Source organism: Saccoglossus kowalevskii, chromosome 20 (assembly GCF_978046115.1).
Source record: "Saccoglossus kowalevskii chromosome 20, keSacKowa6.1, whole genome shotgun sequence".
Classification (NCBI taxonomy): domain Eukaryota; kingdom Metazoa; phylum Hemichordata; class Enteropneusta; family Harrimaniidae; genus Saccoglossus; species Saccoglossus kowalevskii.
This window is the reverse complement of record NC_140660.1, coordinates 31934546-31960915: the sequence shown is the minus strand read 5'-3', so window position 1 is coordinate 31960915 and position 26370 is coordinate 31934546. Positions and strand designations below refer to the sequence as shown.

General features: G+C 39.8%; 1 protein-coding gene across 2 annotated transcripts in view; it reads right to left on the bottom strand.

Moving 5' to 3' along the window:
• Positions 1-2455: 2455 nt before the first annotated feature.
• LOC144357902 (serine/threonine-protein kinase DCLK1-like) overlaps positions 2456-26370 on the bottom strand; it is a 79276-nt gene continuing 55361 nt past the window's right edge. For both annotated transcript variants that reach the window (XM_085494532.1, XM_085494533.1), the window contains 4 exons: positions 17291-18657; positions 7717-7849; positions 7057-7224; positions 2456-5614 (listed from right to left, as the gene is read on the bottom strand). In XM_085494532.1, coding sequence (XP_085350658.1) covers positions 5406-5614; positions 7057-7224; positions 7717-7849; positions 17291-18657 — 1877 coding nt within the window. In that variant the 3' untranslated portion in view covers positions 2456-5405. The remainder of the gene's footprint in view (positions 5615-7056; positions 7225-7716; positions 7850-17290; positions 18658-26370) is intronic.

Sequence of the window (26370 nt, the reverse complement as noted above, 5' to 3'; positions counted from 1 at the left end):
TACATTATCGATTTAGGCATTTCCTCGTAATAGTATAACGTAATCCACTACCCTTTTCCCGTGTGGAAATATTACAATATTATTACTGAATTATATTTCTAGTGTTATATTTTTTGTGTAACAAAACAACGTGTACCCCACTACCCCTTGTAACGGGTCAGGCATTTCCTGCCCATCTTTTAGGTGTGTGGAATAAAGTACGTTGTTTAAACCTTACTCGTGTAGCGTGTACTTGTTGTTTATGTCGCATATAAATTATATAACTGTCCTAAGTTTCGAATTATTAAAGGACCCAGTTCACAGGGGTGTTATGGGTGTCATTTGTTTGGGACAATTTGAAACCTTAGCTCAACCCAACTAGCACCCTGTGACACAATCCATAAATTCACTAATCCCAGGCATGTCTGAGATCGGGGATGCATGAACGGATAGAAACACACGTACGCAAATGTCAATCCATAAGTTCTCTGTTCCCAGGCATGTCTGAGATTGGGAATGCATTAACGGATAGAAACACACGTACGCAAATGTCAATCCATAAGTTCACTGTTCCTAGGCATGTCTGAGATTGGGGATGCATAAATGGATAGAAACAGACGTACACAAATGTCAATCCATAAGTTCACTGTTCCCAGGCATGTCTGAGATTGGGGATGCATGAACGGATAGAAACACACGTACACAAATATGAATCCATAAATTCACTAATCCCTGGCATGTCTGAGATTGGGGATGCATTAACGGATAGAAACACACGTACACAAATGTCAATCCATAAGTTCACTAATCCCAGGCATGTCTGAGATTGGGATGCATGAACGGAGAGAAACACACGTACACAAATGTCAATCTACATTTTGTATAAGTTCACTGGTCCCAAGGAATTCATCAATATACAACTACAATTTGATTCAGAATTAAAATATTAAAAATGGTGCCATTTGGTTATCTTAAATCATAAAATTGAAAGTATGCCCTCACATATTATGTTTTAGATATAATTTGAAATGCATTTTAATTTGACCCAAACAAAGCAAAATGCATCAAGGTTCCATAATATTTAATGTACCACATTTGAACTACATCACACGGCCAATTCCAATTCAGGAATAATTTTACCTCTAAAATGACAGCTAGTCGGCCATTTTAATCTGATCACAAAATGAATGCATACACAAATGTACGTGTGGAGTTTGAGCATTGTCAGTATGGATGCTTCCCAGCACAGAGAAATTTACAAGTCCAAATTTGTGTCTAAACAGGAACTAAAAAAGCAATATATTAGGCAGATAGTACAAACTTAATAGCAAGGTAAACAGAATTAATGTGACAATAGTGGGGTTTCAAGATAAAGCGAGTTAGTGTAGAACATGTTATCTGTTGTACAAAAGCCATTGCTGTATTACATTTAGGTAAACTCTATATAATTTGGTCATACTGTATTTATCAAAAATACAAAATGAAAAGAAAACACAGGAATGATAAAATTTTCTCATAAAATGATGCCCAGGTTTACTACAATGTAAAATGTTGATCAGTTAAAGCACTTCTGAGAAATAAAATGTTGGTTATTTTTACTGGAAATCAAATATATTGACCAAATGACATGACTGATCCACATTATTTTAAGAAACTTGTACATTCTACATGTGAAATATCAAGTTGATTGGTTGAAGTATTCATAACAAGCAATTGCCCAAATATAAAGATGGCGGCTAAAGCACAAGACTGATTAAATTTATTTAAATTTTCTTTTAAGAAATGTTGGCCCTACATCTTAAATACAAAATGTTTACTTGATCTGTTGAAGTAAATTATTGTTATAAATCCAAGATTTCTTCTTAAAAAGCTTCGTCCAAACATACTACATGCCAAATATCAACTTGATTGGTAAATGCACTCATGAGAAAAAAAAGGCCAACAAATTTGCAATTTTTGAAGAAAATTCAATATAGTGGTCAAACCATGTACTATTAACCTTTTCATTGACAGAATTTCTTGTTCAAATTTTTCTGCACTTTCTTCATATAATCCTCATTATTTTTGGAAATTCAAGTTTTCAGTTTTTACTTCAAAAACGTGTTTATTTTTTTCCGAAGGAAATTTCAGACTCTTTGGTGAATTTGTTATGAAAAGATGTAACTGGTGTTGGAAATCCTAACCATTCCTATGAATAGCACCCTCTAGTGGTGGAATGCTTCTGTGTCCTCAAGAAGATGTATATGATCAAAAACAATGTACAGATCAAAAAGATTATCGACAATTTGAATTGCAATAATTCAATAACGTTGTAGAAGCACTTCATCACTACTAGCAACTTATATGAAAGGTAAAACACACATCATATTTTCATCTGACACTGCACAGCCAAACTACATTTTATCGTCACATTCATAATTCATAACTAGAAGTTAGGATAATTGCATTTCTGCTGTACTAATATTTTCTAGAAGCATTTGAATTTGTAATCTAATTTTATTTGGAAGATAGAGCTACAAAAATATGATATATTGTACATGTAATTACTGGTAATAACCATTTAAATTGTAATACCATATTTGCTGAATACTGAATGATTAAATATACAACTTGTAACCATAGAAACATCTGAAATTTACACATAAATTACTAATAGAGCAAATATGGTAATCTTATTCTTCACATTCATATATTTATAACACTTTATTCAAATTTTACTCAGAACATTCATAAAGTTTCATTAGGTATGAATGTCTTGGTATGAATTTCTGTGGCCCAGTCATTTGAAACATAAGGAAACGTTTTTTTAATCCATAAATCCATGTCTGTTTGAAAACTACTCAAAAGTGTAAGCAAGATTCTTCCTTGATTGAATAATAGACAGCTGATGCACATATCAACATAATCTGAATTGCATACTGATTTATAAAATTGCACAAAAAACAAAATTATTCATTTTATGGTTTACAAAGTGATTCATCTAAAACCACCGGAATAGTATATGTAACCATTGCAACTCTTGGTAATGAATTGCTGATACAAGTCATATTAGATACAAAATTCAGTCTAAATTGATTGGTCAGAAATCCATATGTAACCATGGGAACACCTGTTATTTAAATAAGTGTATGTGTTACTAATTAAAGTACATAATGGATAATAGATTACACTGATTGGTCAACGATAAAAACTAATGTTAAAGGTTTACACTGAATTGTCACAGTTAAATTAAATTGTTAAAAGTTTACATGTGCTACAGTGCCTTCAAATGCTTAGTATGAAAACAACATGACTGAATACAATGTTGGTGTCAGGCTTGTGTTGTTTCTTTACATGGCACATTGCTGTTGAGCTGGGAGAAAAAAACCGGATATGATTCTGAAACAATGTACTGGTGTTCGGTATCACGAATAAACATGGTACACAAAAATCAAATAAATATGCTAAATGTGTTACAGTCTATTTGCTTAAGTTATTGTCATGCAAAATGTTCAACTGTCAACCTGAAAGCAGTAGAAACATCTCACCGTATCATGATTTTTATCTTCGGTGTCTTTAAAAAGTTTCTTCAATTTCCATGGAATCTGTTCAGTCTTCCTTTCAAGTTTTTGACGCATAATTTCGTAAGCCATTTTTCTGTTTTTATTTGAGCTATCAATCTATCACAGCATTTAATCTGCCAAATAGATATTAGGGTGTGTAACTCTTAGTCAAGCCAAAAATTATGTGAAATTACAAACGATGTTGTCTTCGATTGAGAGCGTGATTTTGGCTCCGATAGTTGGGCCCTTATGGGATACATGGTTCGAGCCATGTTAGGGCTCAACCCTATTGGTGGGTTTATTGAGCCCAACACGTATACATGTCCATTTTCACTGGCTCAAGCTGGCTCCAAAGGTTTACAGTGATTGGTCAAAGATAAAAAATAATGTGGAAGGTTTACAGTGATTGGTCAAAGATAAAAAATAATGTGGAAGGTTTACAGTGATTGGTTGAAAATAAAAAATGGTATTATTACTTTATACTGATTGGTCAAAACTAAATGATTTTAAAAAAATTACATTGATTAATCAAAGATAAAAAATAATATTAAATGTTCACAGTGATTGGTTGAAAATAAAAAATGGTAATATTAAGTTTACACTGATTGTTCAAAAATAAATGATGTTAAAAGTTTACAATAATTGATCAGAAATAAAGTTTTATTGAAATAAATTGATCATTGATTTAAATTTACTGCACATTGTAGAATACTTCAATTATGTATGAATAAACAAAATTGGTTTTCATAAGCATCTTTAAATTCTAATGTAAACTGTATTTTATCACCCACTATTAAAATGTGTAGTAGTCAGTATAAATCTGAGCCAACCATCCAGTAACCCCTCTATTTAAGGAACAACTAACTTTACCTCCCATAAAATATAATGTAATAATAATATGAATAAAAAGTAAAATATTTCTTGTAAATATATGAAATCTTGTGATTGTTGTTCCATTACAATTCACTTCCTATATTTACATTTTAGACATATTTACAAAAAAAATGAACTGTATATTTTCAGTTATGCTATATTACAATTTTAAAAAGGTATAATCTATATATACTAAATTTAATTAAAAATAAAAAGCTATATTGATTGTTTCTGTTAGCAGCCTACACCCCCCCCCCTCCCCCCATCCTTTGTTTTGGGGAGGGGCTGTATTAGCAGATAGTACAAATATTACAAAAAGAAAAAAAATGACCTTCTCCCTGAGGACTGAAAGAAAGGAAGACTTGTGTATTCTTGTTAGTGTATATATTCCCAGTTTGGTATACAATGAATTAGTATTTTATCATCTAACTAGAAAGTCCCATCTTATGTTGGATTCATTTTAAACAACTACATGTATTTTAATAAAATTGTATTTCTATTGATTGTCAGTCTGCAAATGACCACAATGTGACATGCTGCATGATATTATGATTGCATGTGACCATATCTAACAATCATTATGCACAGATTTATAATTGTAAAGAAATATACATTATATAAAGGTACAATTATCATAAAAACAATCTAATGGCCATCTTGGATAAAAATGGTGGCCATTTTGGATAAAAAATGAGATGTCGGATACCGAATTAGAAAACATATTTTTAAGTTTGTTTGCACATGATTCCTAAGATAAGATTTTTATTTACTTCACAGCATTTGAATCATTCAAGGATTTATACAGCTTGAACTTTGACTGTAAATCACCAAATTAATCAAAACATAAAGTTATTTTAATATACCTGTAGCAACTCTGCAATACAAGGACATCAACAACAAAATCTAATCAAAGTCTGGTAAAATCTCCTTATACTGGACATGTCATTCTAGAGACAAGACTCTTATAATAGTCTGACAATATTGGTCTGACACTGTGCATAGAAACTGAAGTTACCCTTTATTATCTAATGCTTGTCGTCGACGACCACTTTTACGATTTGCAAAATTCTTCTCCAGGTTTTGAGTAATTTCTCGTTGTAAATTCGGAGCATTACCACCACGACCACCTTTAATGATCCAATCATGGTTCAAGACTTGAGTGGCTTTCCATCGCTGGTTACGATCAACGACCAATAAATGGTCAATCAAATTCCTTGCCGCTGAAATAGAGTAATTTCACTGATTACTAACATGGTGACTCCTTAACTTACATGGTTACCAATGTGGCAATATGTTACTTACTATCTGAAATATTGTCCCACTGTGGCAATATGTTACTTACTATCTGAAATATTGTCCCACTGTGGCAATATGTTATTTACTATCCGAAATATTGTCTCACTGTGGCAATATGTTACTTACTATCTGAAATATTGTCCCACTGTGGCAATATGTTACTTACTATCTGAAATATTGTCCCACTGTGGCAATATGTTACTTACTATCTGAAATATTGTCTCACTGTGGCAATATGTTACTTACTATCTGAAATATTGTCTCACTGTGGCAATATGTTACTTACTATCTGAAATATTGTCCCACTGTGGCAATATGTTACTTACTATCTGAAATATCGTCCCACTGAGGCAATATGTTACTTACTATCTGAAATATTGTCCCACTGTGGCAATATGTTACTTACTATCTGAAATATTGTCTCACTGTGGCAATATGTTACTTACTATCTGAAATATTGTCCCACTGAGGCAATATGTTACTTACTATCTGAAATATTGTCCCACTGAGGCAATATGTTACTTACTATCTGAAATATTGTCCCACTGTGGCAATATGTTACTTACTATCTGAAATATTGTCCCACTGTGGCAATATGTTACTTACTATCTGACATATTGTCCCACTGAGGCAATATGTTACTTACTATCTGAAATATTGCCCCACTGAGGCAATATGTTACTTACTATCTGACATATTGTCCCACTGAGGCAATATGTTACTTACTATCTGAAATATTGCCCCACTGAGGCAATATGTTACTTACTATCTGACATATTGTCCCACTGAGGCAATATGTTACTTACTATCTGACATATTGTCCCACTGAGGCAATATGTTACTTACTATCTGAAATATCGTCCCACTGTGGCAATATGTTACTTACTATCCGAAATATTGTCCCACTGTGGCAATATGTTACTCACTATCTGAAATATTGTCCCACTGAGGCAATATGTTACTTACTATCTGAAATATTGTCCCACTGAGGCAATATGTTACTTACTATCTGAAATATTGTCCCACTGTGGCAATATGTTACTTACTATCTGAAATATTGTCTCACTGTGGCAATATGTTACTTACTATCTGAAATATTGTCCCACTGTGGCAATATGTTACTTACTATCTGAAATATTGTCCCACTGTGGCAATATGTTACTTACTATCTGAAATATTGTCCCACTGTGGCAATATGTTACTTACTATCTGAAATATTGTCCCACTGAGGCAATATGTTACTTACTATCTGAAATATTGTCCCACTGTGGCAATATGTTACTTACTATCTGAAATATTGTCCCACTGTGGCAATATGTTACTTACTATCTGAAATATTGTCCAAATATGGCAATAGGTTACTTACTATCTGAAATATTGTCCCAATATGGTGATAAATATTCAAATTCCCCTGCCTGAATCATTTCAAATAATTCTTCTTGATCACGATCTAAACTTCTGAATGGTGGGAATCCACACAGTAATATATATGTAATGACACCACACGCCCACATATCGACCTCCAAACCATAGCCTAAAAAATACAATGTAATATGTATGTAATAACGCCTGTATTTGGTTATTATAGTTTAACCTCTCAAAAACTTGATGGATAGGTACTGATACAAATGACCTAAGTCTCAGACATTCAGGTAATAGAAGTGATTCCTCAGAGGATGCAAAGGTACCAAATTAGTACAATTTAGAAGGGAACCCCAACAACACCCACTCAACCACACTAAACCACCCTACTACACCAAACAACACTCACACTACACCACACCAAAAAACAACCGAACTACCACATCAAACAACACACAAACTACCATACCAAACAACACCCATCCAACACCAAACAACACCCACCTAACCACAGCAATCACCCACCCTACCACACCAATCACCCACCCCACAACAAAAAACACCCCCACCACACCACACCACACCACACCACACACACACCAACACACCCACCCACCCCACTACACCACAACACACCCAACCATAGTACATAATATTACTTTACCTGTTTCTGCCAGAATTTCTGGAGCTACATATGTTGGTGTTCCACATACTGTATATATGGGTTGGGTAACTTCCAATGCCAAACCAAAATCAGCCAATTTTATTGTGATGCCACCATATGCATTTCTGTGTACCTGTATGGAAACACCTCAATTAGTAATTAATACACTAGGGGTGCTAGACTTAATCACAAATTGAACACTGTAAACTGCTTAATACAAACACCAGGGGTGCTAGACTTAATCACAAATTGAACACTGTAAACTGCTTAATACAAACACTAGGGGTGCTAGACTTAATCACAGATTGAACACTGTAAACTGCTTAATACAAACACTAGGGGTGCTAGACTTAATCACAGATTGAACACTGTGAACTACTTAATACAAACACCAGGGGTGCTAGACTTAATCACAAATTGAACACTGTAAACTGCTTAATACAAACACCAGGGGTGCTAGACTTAATCACAAATTGAACACTGTAAACTGCTTAATACAAACACCAGGGGTGCTAGACTTAATCACAAATTGAACACTGTAAACTGCTTAATACAAACACCAGGGGTGCTAGACTTAATCACAAATTGAACACTGTAAACTGCTCAATACAAACACCAGGGGTGCTAGACTTAATCACAAATTGAACACTGTAAACTGCTCAATACAACCACTGGAAGTGCTAGACTTAATCACAAATTGAACACTGTAAACTGCTTAATACAAACACTAGGGGTGCTAGACTTAATCACAAATTGAACACTGTAAACTGCTTAATACAAACACTAGGGGTGCTAGACTTAATCACAGATTGAACACTGTAAACTGCTTAATACAAACACCAGGGGTGCTAGACTTAATCACAAATTGAACACTGTAAACTGCTCAATACAACCACTGGAAGTGCTAGACTTAATCACAGATTGAACACTGTAAACTGCTTAATACAAACACTAGGGGTGCTAGACTTAATCACAAATTGAACACTGTAAACTGCTTAATACAAACACCAGGGGTGCTAGACTTAATCACAAATTGAACACTGTAAACTGCTTAATACAAACACTAGGGGTGCTAGACTTAATCACAAATTGAACACTGTAAACTGCTCAATACAACCACTGGAAGTGCTAGACTTAATCACAGATTGAACACTGTAAACTGCTTAATACAAACACTAGGGGTGCTAGACTTAATCACAAATTGAACACTGTAAACTGCTCAATACAAACACTAGGGGTGCTAGACTTAATCACAAATTGAACACTGTAAACTACTTAATACAAACACTAGGGGTGCTAGACTTAATCACAAATTGAACACTGTAAACTGCTTAATACAAACACCAGGGGTGCTAGACTTAATCACAAATTGAACACTGTAAACTGCTTAATACAAACACTGGAAGTGCTAGACTTAATCACAGATTGAACACTGTAAACTGCTCAATACAACCACTGGAAGTGCTAGACTTAATCACAGATTGAACACTGTAAACTACTCAATACAAACACTAGGGGTGCTAGTCTTAATCACAAATTGAACACTGTAAACTGCTTAATACAAACACCAGGGGTGCTAGACTTAATCACAAATTGAACACTGTAAACTGCTTAATACAAACACTGGAAGTGCTAGACTTAATCACAGATTGAACACTGTAAACTGCTCAATACAACCACTGGAAGTGCTAGACTTAATCACAGATTGAACACTGTAAACTGCTCAATACAAACACTAGGGGTGCTAGACTTAATCACAGATTGAACACTGTAAACTGCTTAATACAAACACTAGGGGTGCTAAACTTAATCACAGATTGAACACTGTAAACTGCTTAATACAAACACTGGAAGTGCTAGACTTAATCACAGATTGAACACTGTAAACTGCTCAATACAACCACTGGAAGTGCTAGACTTAATCACAAATTGAACACTGTAAACTGCTTAATACAAACACTAGGGGTGCTAGACTTAATCACAAATTGAACACTGTAAACTGCTTAATACAAACACCAGGGGTGCTAGACTTAATCACAAATTGAACACTGTAAACTGCTTAATACAAACACTGGAAGTGCTAGACTTAATCACAGATTGAACACTGTAAACTGCTCAATACAACCACTGGAAGTGCTAGACTTAATCACAGATTGAACACTGTAAACTACTCAATACAAACACTAGGGGTGCTAGACTTAATCACAAATTGAACACTGTAAACTGCTTAATACAAACACCAGGGGTGCTAGACTTAATCACAAATTGAACACTGTAAACTGCTTAATACAAACACTGGAAGTGCTAGACTTAATCACAGATTGAACACTGTAAACTGCTCAATACAACCACTGGAAGTGCTAGACTTAATCACAGATTGAACACTGTAAACTGCTCAATACAAACACTAGGGGTGCTAGACTTAATCACAAATTGAACACTGTAAACTGCTTAATACAAACACTAGGGGTGCTAAACTTAATCACAGATTGAACACTGTAAACTGCTTAATACAAACACTGGAAGTGCTAGACTTAATCACAGATTGAACACTGTAAACTGCTCAATACAACCACTGGAAGTGCTAGACTTAATCACAGATTGAACACTGTAAACTGCTTAATACAAACACTAGGGGTGCTAAACTTAATCACAAATTGAACACTGTAAACTGCTTAATACAAACACTGGAAGTGCTAGACTTAATCACAGATTGAACACTGTAAACTGCTCAATACAACCACTGGAAGTGCTAGACTTAATCACAGATTGAACACTGTAAACTGCTTAATACAAACACCAGGGGTGCTAGACTTAATCACAAATTGAACACTGTAAACTGCTTAATACAAACACCAGGGGTGCTAGACTTAATCACAAATTGAACACTGTAAACTGCTTAATACAAACACCAGGGGTGCTAGACTTAATCACAAATTGAACACTGTAAACTGCTCAATACAAACACCAGGGGTGCTAGACTTAATCACAAATTGAACACTGTAAACTGCTCAATACAACCACTGGAAGTGCTAGACTTAATCACAAATTGAACACTGTAAACTGCTTAATACAAACACTAGGGGTGCTAGACTTAATCACAAATTGAACACTGTAAACTGCTTAATACAAACACTAGGGGTGCTAGACTTAATCACAGATTGAACACTGTAAACTGCTTAATACAAACACCAGGGGTGCTAGACTTAATCACAAATTGAACACTGTAAACTGCTCAATACAACCACTGGAAGTGCTAGACTTAATCACAGATTGAACACTGTAAACTGCTTAATACAAACACTAGGGGTGCTAGACTTAATCACAAATTGAACACTGTAAACTGCTTAATACAAACACCAGGGGTGCTAGACTTAATCACAAATTGAACACTGTAAACTGCTCAATACAAACACCAGGGGTGCTAGACTTAATCACAAATTGAACACTGTAAACTGCTCAATACAACCACTGGAAGTGCTAGACTTAATCACAAATTGAACACTGTAAACTGCTTAATACAAACACTAGGGGTGCTAGACTTAATCACAAATTGAACACTGTAAACTGCTTAATACAAACACTAGGGGTGCTAGACTTAATCACAGATTGAACACTGTAAACTGCTTAATACAAACACCAGGGGTGCTAGACTTAATCACAAATTGAACACTGTAAACTGCTCAATACAACCACTGGAAGTGCTAGACTTAATCACAGATTGAACACTGTAAACTGCTTAATACAAACACTAGGGGTGCTAGACTTAATCACAAATTGAACACTGTAAACTGCTTAATACAAACACCAGGGGTGCTAGACTTAATCACAAATTGAACACTGTAAACTGCTTAATACAAACACTAGGGGTGCTAGACTTAATCACAGATTGAACACTGTAAACTGCTTAATACAAACACTAGGGGTGCTAGACTTAATCACAAATTGAACACTGTAAACTGCTCAATACAAACACTAGGGGTGCTAGACTTAATCACAAATTGAACACTGTAAACTACTTAATACAAACACTAGGGGTGCTAGACTTAATCACAAATTGAACACTGTAAACTGCTTAATACAAACACCAGGGGTGCTAGACTTAATCACAAATTGAACACTGTAAACTGCTTAATACAAACACTGGAAGTGCTAGACTTAATCACAGATTGAACACTGTAAACTGCTCAATACAACCACTGGAAGTGCTAGACTTAATCACAGATTGAACACTGTAAACTACTCAATACAAACACTAGGGGTGCTAGTCTTAATCACAAATTGAACACTGTAAACTGCTTAATACAAACACCAGGGGTGCTAGACTTAATCACAAATTGAACACTGTAAACTGCTTAATACAAACACTGGAAGTGCTAGACTTAATCACAGATTGAACACTGTAAACTGCTCAATACAACCACTGGAAGTGCTAGACTTAATCACAGATTGAACACTGTAAACTGCTCAATACAAACACTAGGGGTGCTAGACTTAATCACAGATTGAACACTGTAAACTGCTTAATACAAACACTAGGGGTGCTAAACTTAATCACAGATTGAACACTGTAAACTGCTTAATACAAACACTGGAAGTGCTAGACTTAATCACAGATTGAACACTGTAAACTGCTCAATACAACCACTGGAAGTGCTAGACTTAATCACAAATTGAACACTGTAAACTGCTTAATACAAACACTAGGGGTGCTAGACTTAATCACAAATTGAACACTGTAAACTGCTTAATACAAACACCAGGGGTGCTAGACTTAATCACAAATTGAACACTGTAAACTGCTTAATACAAACACTGGAAGTGCTAGACTTAATCACAGATTGAACACTGTAAACTGCTCAATACAACCACTGGAAGTGCTAGACTTAATCACAGATTGAACACTGTAAACTACTCAATACAAACACTAGGGGTGCTAGACTTAATCACAAATTGAACACTGTAAACTGCTTAATACAAACACCAGGGGTGCTAGACTTAATCACAAATTGAACACTGTAAACTGCTTAATACAAACACTGGAAGTGCTAGACTTAATCACAGATTGAACACTGTAAACTGCTCAATACAACCACTGGAAGTGCTAGACTTAATCACAGATTGAACACTGTAAACTGCTCAATACAAACACTAGGGGTGCTAGACTTAATCACAAATTGAACACTGTAAACTGCTTAATACAAACACTAGGGGTGCTAAACTTAATCACAGATTGAACACTGTAAACTGCTTAATACAAACACTGGAAGTGCTAGACTTAATCACAGATTGAACACTGTAAACTGCTCAATACAACCACTGGAAGTGCTAGACTTAATCACAGATTGAACACTGTAAACTGCTTAATACAAACACTAGGGGTGCTAAACTTAATCACAAATTGAACACTGTAAACTGCTTAATACAAACACTGGAAGTGCTAGACTTAATCACAGATTGAACACTGTAAACTGCTCAATACAACCACTGGAAGTGCTAGACTTAATCACAGATTGAACACTGTAAACTGCTTAATACAAACACCAGGGGTGCTAGACTTAATCACAAATTGAACACTGTAAACTGCTTAATACAAACACCAGGGGTGCTAGACTTAATCACAAATTGAACACTGTAAACTGCTTAATACAAACACCAGGGGTGCTAGACTTAATCACAAATTGAACACTGTAAACTGCTCAATACAAACACCAGGGGTGCTAGACTTAATCACAAATTGAACACTGTAAACTGCTCAATACAACCACTGGAAGTGCTAGACTTAATCACAAATTGAACACTGTAAACTGCTTAATACAAACACTAGGGGTGCTAGACTTAATCACAAATTGAACACTGTAAACTGCTTAATACAAACACTAGGGGTGCTAGACTTAATCACAGATTGAACACTGTAAACTGCTTAATACAAACACCAGGGGTGCTAGACTTAATCACAAATTGAACACTGTAAACTGCTCAATACAACCACTGGAAGTGCTAGACTTAATCACAGATTGAACACTGTAAACTGCTTAATACAAACACTAGGGGTGCTAGACTTAATCACAAATTGAACACTGTAAACTGCTTAATACAAACACCAGGGGTGCTAGACTTAATCACAAATTGAACACTGTAAACTGCTTAATACAAACACTAGGGGTGCTAGACTTAATCACAAATTGAACACTGTAAACTGCTCAATACAACCACTGGAAGTGCTAGACTTAATCACAGATTGAACACTGTAAACTGCTTAATACAAACACTAGGGGTGCTAGACTTAATCACAAATTGAACACTGTAAACTGCTCAATACAAACACTAGGGGTGCTAGACTTAATCACAAATTGAACACTGTAAACTACTTAATACAAACACTAGGGGTGCTAGACTTAATCACAAATTGAACACTGTAAACTGCTTAATACAAACACCAGGGGTGCTAGACTTAATCACAAATTGAACACTGTAAACTGCTTAATACAAACACTGGAAGTGCTAGACTTAATCACAGATTGAACACTGTAAACTGCTCAATACAACCACTGGAAGTGCTAGACTTAATCACAGATTGAACACTGTAAACTACTCAATACAAACACTAGGGGTGCTAGTCTTAATCACAAATTGAACACTGTAAACTGCTTAATACAAACACCAGGGGTGCTAGACTTAATCACAAATTGAACACTGTAAACTGCTTAATACAAACACTGGAAGTGCTAGACTTAATCACAGATTGAACACTGTAAACTGCTCAATACAACCACTGGAAGTGCTAGACTTAATCACAGATTGAACACTGTAAACTGCTCAATACAAACACTAGGGGTGCTAGACTTAATCACAGATTGAACACTGTAAACTGCTTAATACAAACACTAGGGGTGCTAAACTTAATCACAGATTGAACACTGTAAACTGCTTAATACAAACACTGGAAGTGCTAGACTTAATCACAGATTGAACACTGTAAACTGCTCAATACAACCACTGGAAGTGCTAGACTTAATCACAAATTGAACACTGTAAACTGCTTAATACAAACACTAGGGGTGCTAGACTTAATCACAAATTGAACACTGTAAACTGCTTAATACAAACACCAGGGGTGCTAGACTTAATCACAAATTGAACACTGTAAACTGCTTAATACAAACACTGGAAGTGCTAGACTTAATCACAGATTGAACACTGTAAACTGCTCAATACAACCACTGGAAGTGCTAGACTTAATCACAGATTGAACACTGTAAACTACTCAATACAAACACTAGGGGTGCTAGACTTAATCACAAATTGAACACTGTAAACTGCTTAATACAAACACCAGGGGTGCTAGACTTAATCACAAATTGAACACTGTAAACTGCTTAATACAAACACTGGAAGTGCTAGACTTAATCACAGATTGAACACTGTAAACTGCTCAATACAACCACTGGAAGTGCTAGACTTAATCACAGATTGAACACTGTAAACTGCTCAATACAAACACTAGGGGTGCTAGACTTAATCACAAATTGAACACTGTAAACTGCTTAATACAAACACTAGGGGTGCTAAACTTAATCACAGATTGAACACTGTAAACTGCTTAATACAAACACTGGAAGTGCTAGACTTAATCACAGATTGAACACTGTAAACTGCTCAATACAACCACTGGAAGTGCTAGACTTAATCACAGATTGAACACTGTAAACTGCTTAATACAAACACTAGGGGTGCTAAACTTAATCACAAATTGAACACTGTAAACTGCTTAATACAAACACTGGAAGTGCTAGACTTAATCACAGATTGAACACTGTAAACTGCTCAATACAACCACTGGAAGTGCTAGACTTAATCACAGATTGAACACTGTAAACTGCTCAATACAAACACTAGGGGTGCTAAACTTAATCACAAATTGAACACTGTAAACTGCTTAATACAAACACTAGGGGTGCTAAACTTAATCACAAATTGAACACTGTAAACTGCTTAATACAAACACTAGGGGTGCTAAACTTAATCACAAATTGAACACTGTGAACTACTTAATACAAACACCAGGGGTGCTAGACTTAATCACAAATTGAACACTGTAAACTGCTCAATACAAACACTAGGGGTGCTAGACTTAATCACAAATTGAACACTGTAAACTGCTTAATACAAACACTGGAAGTGCTAGACTTAATCACAAATTGAACACTGTAAACTGCTTAATACAAACACTAGGGGTGCTAGACTTAATCACAAATTGAACACTGTAAACTGCTTAATACAAACACTAGGGGTGCTAAACTTAATCACAAATTGAACACTGTAAACTGCTTAATACAAACACTAGGGGTGCTAGACTTAATCACAAATTGAACACTGTAAACTGCTTAATACAAACACTAGGGGTGCTAGACTTAATCACAAATTGAACACTGTAAACTGCTTAATACAAACACTAGGGGTGCTAGACTTAATCACAAATTGAACACTGTAAACTGCTCAATACAAACACTAGGGGTGCTAGACTTAATCACAAATTGAACACTGTAAACTGCTTAATACAAACACTAGGGGTGCTAAACTTAATCACAAATTGAACACTGTAAACTGCTTAATACAAACACTAGGGGTGCTAAACTTAATCACAAATTGAACACTGTAAACTGCTTAATACAAACACTAGGGGTGCTAGACTTAATCACAAATTGAACACTGTAAACTGCTTAATACAAACACCAGGGGTGCTAGACTTAATCACAAATTGAACACTGTAAACTGCTTAATACAAACACTAGGGGTGCTAAACTTAATCACAAATTGAACACTGTAAACTGCTTAATACAAACACTAGGGGTGCTAGACTTAATCACAGATTGAACACTGTAAACTGCTTAATACAAACACTAGGGGTGCTAGACTTAATCACAAATTGAACACTGTAAACTGCTTAATACAAACACTAGGGGTGCTAGACTTAATCACAAATTGAACACTGTAAACTGCTCAATACAAACACTGGAAGTGCTAGACTTAATCACAAATTGAACACTGTAAACTGCTTAATACAAACACCAGGGGTGCTAGACTTAATCACAAATTGAACACTGTAAACTGCTTATTTTTTGCTGCTTAAAATTATAATAGTGATTTGATTATTCATGAAGACAAATATTTGTAAAAGTCGCTGTGACTTTGTGTCATAGAACCCCACTGAAATGTTCACTGCTACAAAATTTCATGATTTCTCTTCTGAGATCTTACAGTACATGCACAACTTAAAATTTAGCTACCTTAAGTAGTTTACATTAGCACGATAACATTTTAAGCTTACAGTAACTCTACCATCATGTCAATGTACATTGGAGTGACATTTGATGATATGTCAGACACAACACTGTACAAACACTACTTTTTTTGTTTTTTATTCTTCATATGATAATACAAAATACCGTAATTTATGTCCTAATGCATCATATGGCAAAGTATTTCCTTCAATGCTTCACATCTTGGATGATGCATTCTGTTATTTTGTGAATAACCGCATATTATTATTTAATTATCATACTATACTTACAAGTAAGTTTTCAGGTTTAATATCTCTGTGTACAATATTCAGACTATGTAGATATCCTAAAGCTGTTGCCAGATCTTTGACCATCATAGAGGCATCATGCTCAGTAAACTTAACACTTTCTGTAATGGCATCGAATAGATCACCTCCTTTCACATACTCCATCAATAAATAGATATGGTCCTGTGTCTCATACTCTTCATATAATCGCACAATATTTGGATGATTCACAGCTTTCATTATTCCAACTTCATTCTCTAGCATATGCTCCTTGCCTTTCAGTTTGGATTTATCAATTATTTTCATGGCGTACTCCTCGTCTGAATTCACCAGTTTGGCTTCTTTCACTTCTGCAAAGTTGCCATCACCGATTGTTTTACCGATTTCATAACGAATTAAAATTTTTCCAATGGTTGTTTCAGTTCTTGGGTCAGGTTTATACTTTTTAATGGAAGGAGGTGGTGGCAAAGGTTTCTTTTCTCGTCTCTTTCTTTCTTCTTCTTCTTGTTTCAACAGCTCAGCTTCTCGTCTTCGTAATTCCGCTTCACGTCTGGCCATCTCGTCTTGTTTTGCTTTTTCTCGTCTCTTTTTATCTTCTTCTTCTCTTCTTTTCAACTCGGCTTCTTTTCTTCTCAACTCTTCTTCTTTTGCCGCTAATTCTGCCTCTCTTCGTTTTCTTTCTTCTTCTTCCCGCTTCTTCTTTTCCTCATCATCTGTTTTTTTCTTTCTTGGTTTTTCTTCCTCCTCACCAAAACCACTGTCATTTTTCTCTTTTTCTTTCTTTTTACGACGTAGTTTCTTTGCATATGGATTTTCAGGATATAATTCCTCGATTATATCTTGTAAACCCTCATCAGTGATCTCCTCTCTTGCTGGCAAAGCAACGAACACATCATCCTCACGAAAGAAGTCAGCAACACCTTTCAGTTCTTTACCTCTTAGTGTATACAATTTGCGAATGCGTTGATTTTTATATTTAGGAACACCAAGAGCCTCAGAAACATCAGCTACAAGTTGTTCAAAACTCTGAATACTCCGTTTGTTCATTAACAAAGACACAACTTTACGTGGTCTTTCATCATTGCCCTTGACAACCCTGATTATTCTTGGTTTCAGAGGACTGGTATCAGAGTAAGTGTGAGCAGTCACCCTTGGTTCAATTGGTCCAATTCCTTGCCTACCTCCAGTGTAAGAAAATGATCCAGGTCCAGAATGTCCAATACCAAATGTACTTTGTCCTGGTCTGTATCCGTATGCTGCTGCAAACTTGCCATGTACTGGATAAGAATAACTAACAGGTGCTCGATATTTTGGTCCAAATACAGTGTATCCACCCCCATACAAGTAATTGTCATTGCCAGGACGATGACCTGTAATAATATATATAATACACGTGACATTATACAGCACTACATGTATCAATTACCCAGAATTCTCTATGATTTTAAACCATTCAACATTGGATTTTTCAAAACTGTTTACTGGCTTATTGAATGCCTAATGAGTTGCTGTATTTATTTTTGAAAAGTAAGATGACCAACATGGTGTCTCAAGACTGCCATCATCACCTGGCAATCACCAACATGGTGTCTCAAGACTGCCCTCATCACCTGGCAATCACCAACATGGTGTCTCAAGACTACCCTCATCACCTGGCAATCACCAATATGGTGTCTCAAGACTGCCCTCATCACCTGGCAGTCACCAATATGGTGTCTCAAGACTGCCCTCATCACCTGGCAATCACCAACATGGTGTCTCAAGACTACCCTCATCACCTGGCAGTCACCAATATGGTGTCTCAAGACTGCCCTCATCACCTGGCAGTCACCAATATGGTGTCTCAAGACTGCCCTCATCACCTGGCAGCAACCAACATGGTGTCTCAAGACTGCCCTCATCACCTGGCAATCACCAACATGGTGTCTCAAAACTGACCTCATCACCTGGCAATCACCAACACGATGTCTCAAGACTGCCTTCATCACCTGGCAATCACCAACATGGTGTCTCAAGCCTGCCTTCATCATCCAGCAATCACAAACATGGTGTCTCAAGACTGCCTTCATCACCTGGCAATCACCAACATGGTGTCTCAAGACTGCCCTCATCACCTGGCAGTCACCAACATGGTGTCTCAAGACTGCCCTCATCACCTGGCAGTCACCAATATGGTGTCTCAAGACTGCCCTCATCACCTGGCAGTCACCAATATGGTGTCTCAAGACTGCCCTCATCACCTGGCAATCACCAACATGGTGTCTCAAAACTGACCTCATCACCTGGCAATCACCAACACGATGTCTCAAGACTGCCTTCATCACCTGGCAATCACCAACATGGTGTCTCAAGCCTGCCTTCATCATCCAGCAATCACAAACATGGTGTCTCAAGACTGCCTTCATCACCTGGCAATCACCAACATGGTGTCTCAAGACTGCCCTCATCACCTGGCAGTCACCAACATGGTGTCTCAAGACTGCCCTCATCACCTGGCAATCACCAACATGGTGTTTCAAGACTGCCCTCATCACCTGGCAATCACCAACATGGTGTCTCAAGACTGCCCTCATCACCTGGCAATCGCCAACATGGTGTTTCAAGACTGCCCTCATCACCTGGCAATCGCCAACATGGTGTCTCAAGACTGCCTTCATCACCTGGCAATCACCAACATGGTGTCTCAAGACTGCCCTCATCACCTGGCAATCACCAACATGGTGTTTCAAGACTGCCCTCATCACCTGGCAATCACCAACATGGTGTCTCAAGACTGCCCTCATCACCTGGCAATCGCCAACATGGTGTTTCAAGACTGCCCTCATCACCTGGCAATCGCCAACATGGTGTCTCAAGACTGCCCTCATCACCTGGCAATTGCCAACATGGTGTCTCAAGACTGCCCTCATCACCTGGCAATCACCAACATGGTGTCTCAAGACTGCCCTCATCACCTGGCAATCACCAACATGGTGTCTCAAGACTGCCCTCATCACCTGGCAATCACCAACATGGTGTCTCAAGACTGCCCTCATCACCTGGCAATCGCCAACATGGTGTCTCAAGACTGCCCTCATCACCTGGCAATCGCCAACATGGTGTTTCAAGACTGCCCTCATCACCTGGCAATCACCAACATGGTGTCTCAAGACTGCCCTCATCACCTGGCAATCACCAACATGGTGTTTCAAGACTGCCCTCATCACCTGGCAATCGCCAACATGGTGTCTCAAGACTGCCTTCATCACCTGGCAATCACCAACATGGTGTCTCAAGACTGCCCTCATCACCTGGCAATCACCAACATGGTGTCTCAAGACTGCCCTCATCACCTGGCAATCGCCAACATGGTGTCTCAAGACTGCCCTCATCACCTGGCAATCACCAACATGGTGTCTCAATACTGCCCTCATCACCTGGCAATCGCCAACATGGTGTCTCAAGACTGCCCTCATAACCTGGCAATCACCAACATGGTGTCTCAAGACTGCCCTCATCACCTGGCAATCACCAACATGGTGTTTCAAGACTGCCCTCATCACCTGGCAATCACCAACATGGTGTCTCAAGACTGCCCTCATCACCTGGCAATCACCAACATGGTGTCTCAAGACTGCCCTCATCACCTGGCAATCACCAACATGGTGTCTCAAGACTGCCCTCATCACCTGGCAATCACCAACATGGTGTTTCAAGACTGCCCTCATCACCTGGCAATCACCAACATGGTGTCTCAAGACTACCCTCATCACCTGGCAGTCACCAATATGGTGTCTCAAGACTGCCCTCATCACCTGGCAGTCACCAACATGGTGTCTCAAGACTGCCCTCATCACCTGGCAATCACCAACATGGTGTCTCAAGACTGCCCTCATCACCTGGCAATCACCAACATGGTGTCTCAAGACTTCCTTCATCACCTGGCAATCACCAACATGGTGTTTCAAGACTGCCCTCATCACCTGGCAATCACCAACATGGTGTTTCAAGACTGCCCTCATCACCTGGCAATCACCAACATGGTGTCTCAAGACTACCCTCATCACCTGGCAGTCACCAATATGGTGTCTCAAGACTGCCCTCATCACCTGGCAGTCACCAACATGGTGTCTCAAAACTGCCCTCATCACCTGGCAATCACCAACATGGTGTCTCAAGACTGCCCTCATCACCTGGCAATCACCAACATGGTGTCTCAAGACTGCCTTCATCACCTGGCAATCGCCAACATGGTGTTTCAAGACTGCCCTCATCACCTGGCAATCACCAACATGGTGTCTCAAGACTGCCTTCATCACCTGGCAATCACCAACATGGTGTCTCAAGACTGCCCTCATCACCTGGCAATCGCCAACATGGTGTTTCAAGACTGCCCTCATCACCTGGCAATCACCAACATGGTGTCTCAAGACTGCCCTCATCACCTGGCAATCACCAACATGGTGTTTCAAGACTGCCCTCATCACCTGGCAATCACCAACATGGTGTCTCAAGACTGCCCTCATCACCTGGCAATCGCCAACATGGTGTTTCAAGACTGCCCTCATCACCTGGCAATCACCAACATGGTGTCTCAAGACTGCCCTCATCACCTGGCAATCGCCAACATGGTGTTTCAAGACTGCCCTCATCACCTGGCAATCACCAACATGGTGTCTCAAGACTGCCCTCATCACCTGGCAATCACCAACATGGTGTCTCACAACATGGTGTCTCAAGACTGCCCTCATCACATGGCAATCACCAACATGGTGTCTCAAGACTGCCCTCATCACCTGGCAATCACCAACATGGTGTCTCAAGACTGCCCTCATCACCTGGCAATCGCCAACATGGTGTCTCAAGACTGCCCTCATCACCTGGCAATCGCCAACATGGTGTCTCAAGACTGCTCTCATCACCTGGCAATCACCAACATGGTGTCTCAAGACTGCCCTCATCACCTGGCAGACACCAACATGGTGTCTCAAGACTGCCCTCATCACCTGGCAGTCACCAACATGGTGTCTCAAGACTGCCCTCATCACCTGGCAATCACCAATATGGTGTCTCAAGACTGCCCTCATCACCTGGCAATCACAAACATGGTGTCTCAAGACTGCCCTCATCACCTGGCAATCACCAACATGGTGTCTCAAGACTGCCCTCATCACCTGGCAATCACCAACATGGTGTCTCAAGACTGCCCTCACCACCTGGCAGTCACCAACATGGTGTCTCAAGACTGCCCTCATCACCTGGCAGTCACCAACATGGCGTCTCAAGACTGCCCTCATCACCTGGCAATCACCAACATGGTGTCTCAAGACTGCCCTCATCGCCTGGCAGTCACCAACATGGTGTCTCAAGACTGCCATCATCACCTGGCAATCACCAACATGGTGTCACAAGACTGCCCTCATCACCTGGCAATCACCAACATGGTGTCTCAAGACTGCCCTCATCACCTGGCAATCACCAACATGGTGTCTCAAGACTGCCCTCATCACCTGGCAATCGCCAACATGGTGTCTCAAGACTGCCCTCATCACCTGGCAATCACCAACATGGTGTCTCAAGACTGCCCTCATCACCTGGCAATCGCCAACATGGTGTCTCAAGACTGCCCTCATCACCTGGCAATCACCAACATGGTGTCTCAAGACTGCCCTCATCACCTGGCAATCGCCAACATGGTGTCTCAAGACTGCCCTCATCACCTGGCAATCACCAACATGGTGTCTCAAGACTGCCCTCATCACCTGGCAATCACCAACATGGTGTCTCAAGACTGCCCTCATCACCTGGCAATCACCAATATGGTGTCTCAAGACTGCCCTCATCACCTGGCAATCGCCAATATGGTGTCTCAAGACTGCCCTCATCACCTGGCAATCACCAACATGGTGTCTCAAGACTGCCCTCATCACCTGGCAATCACCAACATGGTGTCTCAAGACTGCCCTCATCACCTGGCAATCACCAACATGGTGTCTCAAGACTGCCCTCATCACCTGGCAATCACCAACATGGTGTCTCAAGACTGCCCTCATCACCTGGCAATCACCAACATGGTGTCTCAAGACTGCCCTCATCACCTGGCAATCACCAACATGGTGTCTCAAGACTGCCCTCATCACCTGGCAATCACCAACATGGTGTCTCAAGACTGCCCTCATCACCTGGCAATCACCAACATGGTGTCTCAAGACTGCCCTCATCACCTGGCAATCACCAACATGGTGTCTCAAGACTGCCCTCATCACCTGGCAATCACCAACATGGTGTCTCAAGACTGCCCTCATCACCTGGCAATCACCAACATGGTGTCTCAAGACTGCCCTCATCACCTGGCAATCGCCAACATGGTGTCTCAAGACTGCCCTCATCACCTGGCAATCGCCAACATGGTGTCTCAAGACTGCCCTCATCACCTGGCAATCACCAACATGGTGTCTCAAGACTGCCTTCATCACCTGGCAATCACCAACATGGTGTCTCAAGACTGCCCTCATCACCTGGCAATCACCAACATGGTGTCTCAAGACTGACCTCATCACCTGGCAGTCACCAATATGGTGTCTCAAGACTGCCCTCATCACCTGGCAATCACCAACATGGTGTCTCAAGACTGCCCTCATCACCTGGCAATCATCAACATGGTGTCTCAAGACTGCCCTCATCACCTGGCAATCACCAACATGGTGTCTCAAGACTGCCCTCATCACCTGGCAATCACCAACATGGTGTCTCAAGACTGCCCTCATCACCTGGCAATCACCAACATGGTGTCTCAAGACTGCCCTCATCACCTGGCAATCACCAACATGGTGTCTCAAGACTGACCTCATCACCTGGCAATCACCAACATGGTGTCTCAAGACTGCCCTCATCACCTGGCAGTCACCAACATGGTGTCTCAAGACTGCCCTCATTACCTGGCAATCGCCAACATGGTGTCTCAAGACTGCCCTCATCACCTGGCAGTCACCAACATGGTGTCTCAAGACTGCCCTCATCGCCTGGCAATCACCAACATGGTGTCTCAAGACTGCCCTCATCGCCTGGCAATCGCCAACATGGTGTCTCAAGACTGCCCTCATCACCTGGCAATCACCAACATGGTGTCTCAAGACTGCCCTCATCACCTGGCAATCACCAACATGGTGTCTCAAGACTGCCCTCATCACCTGGCAATCACCAACATGGTGTCTCAAGACTGCCCTCATCACCTGGCAGTCACCAACATGGTGTCTCAAGACTGCCCTCATCACCTGGCAATCACCAACATGGTGTCTCAAGACTGCCCTCATCACCTGGCAATCACCAATATGGTGTCTCAAGACTGCCCTCATCACCTGGCAGTCACCAACATGGTGTCTCAAGACTGCCCTCATCACCTGGCAATCACCAACATGGTGTCTCAAGACTGCCCTCATCACCTGGCAATCACCAACATGGTGTCTCAAGACTGCCCTCATCACCTGGCAATCACCAATATGGTGTCTCAAGACTGCCCTCATCACCTGGCAGTCACCAACATGGTGTCTCAAGACTGCCCTCATCACCTGGCAATCACCAACATGGTGTCTCAAGACTGCCCTCATCACCTGGCAATCACCAACATGGTGTCTCAAGACTGCCCTCATCACCTGGCAATCACCAACATGGTGTCTCAAGACTGCCCTCATCACCTGGCAATCACCAACATGGTGTCTCAAGACTGCCCTCATCACCTGGCAATCACCAACATGGTGTCTCAAGACTGCCCTCATTACCTGGCAATCACCAACATGGTGTCTCAAGACTGCCTTCATCACCTGGCAATCACCAACATGGTGTCTCAAGACTGCCCTCATCACCTGGCAATCACCAATATGGTGTCTCAAGACTGCCCTCATCACCTGGCAATCACCAACATGGTGTCTCAAGACTGCCTTCATCACCTGGCAATCACAAACATGGTGTCTTAAGACTGCCCTCATTACCTGGCAATCACCAACATGGTGTCTCAAGACTGCCCTCATCACCTGGCAATCACCAACATGGTGTCTCAAGACTGCCTTCATTACCTGGCAATCACCAACATGGTGTCTCAAGACTGCCCTCATCACCTGGCAATCACCAACATGGTGTCTCAAGACTGCCCTCATCACCTGGCAATCACCAACATGGTGTCTCAAGACTGCCCTCATCACCTGGCAATCACCAACATGGTGTCTCAAGACTGCCCTCATTACCTGGCAATCACCAACATGGTGTCTCAAGACTGCCCTCATCACCTGGCAATCACCAACATGGTGTCTCAAGACTGCCCTCATCACCTGGCAGTCACCAACATGGTGTCTCAAGACTGCCATCATCACCTGGCAATCACCAACATGGTGTCTCAAGACTGACCTCATCACCTGGCAATCACCAACATGGTGTCTCAAGACTGCCCTCATCACCTGGCAATCACCAACATGGTGTCTCAAGACTGCCCTCATCACCTGGCAATCACCAACATGGTGTCTCAAGACTGCCCTCATCACCTGGCAATCACCAACATGGTGTCTCAAGACTGCCCTCATCACCTGGCAATCACCAACATGGTGTCTCAAGACTGCCCTCATCACCTGGCAGTCACCAATATGGTGTCTCAAGACTGCCCTCATCACCTGGCAGTCACCAATATGATGTCTCAAGACTGCCCTCATCGCCTGCAAGCTAATGTGTCCGGTATATACATGTATCCTTAGTTATCAGGTAACTAAGAATTATATAGTATGGCTACAATGTATAAACTAAATTTGAATTTCAAAAATTTCTACTACTCTAGAAAAAATATCAAACTAATAAGCAATCTGAAGAAAAGAAGAACAGAAACACATTTAGAAAAAAATATATATGTCTCCTCCAGAATGAATGAATCATATGCACAGATGGCTTATATGTGTATGTTATTACATCCCAATAGCATTGTGGGTAATCACAGGCACTGTGCATTTGTATTGTCCTTGAATTGCAAGTAATTCACTATTGCTATATTCACACAGCTGCATTCTATCGGAGCCGAACTACTGGTCCTCCCATGGATTATTAGGAGAGTATCTCCAATGGGT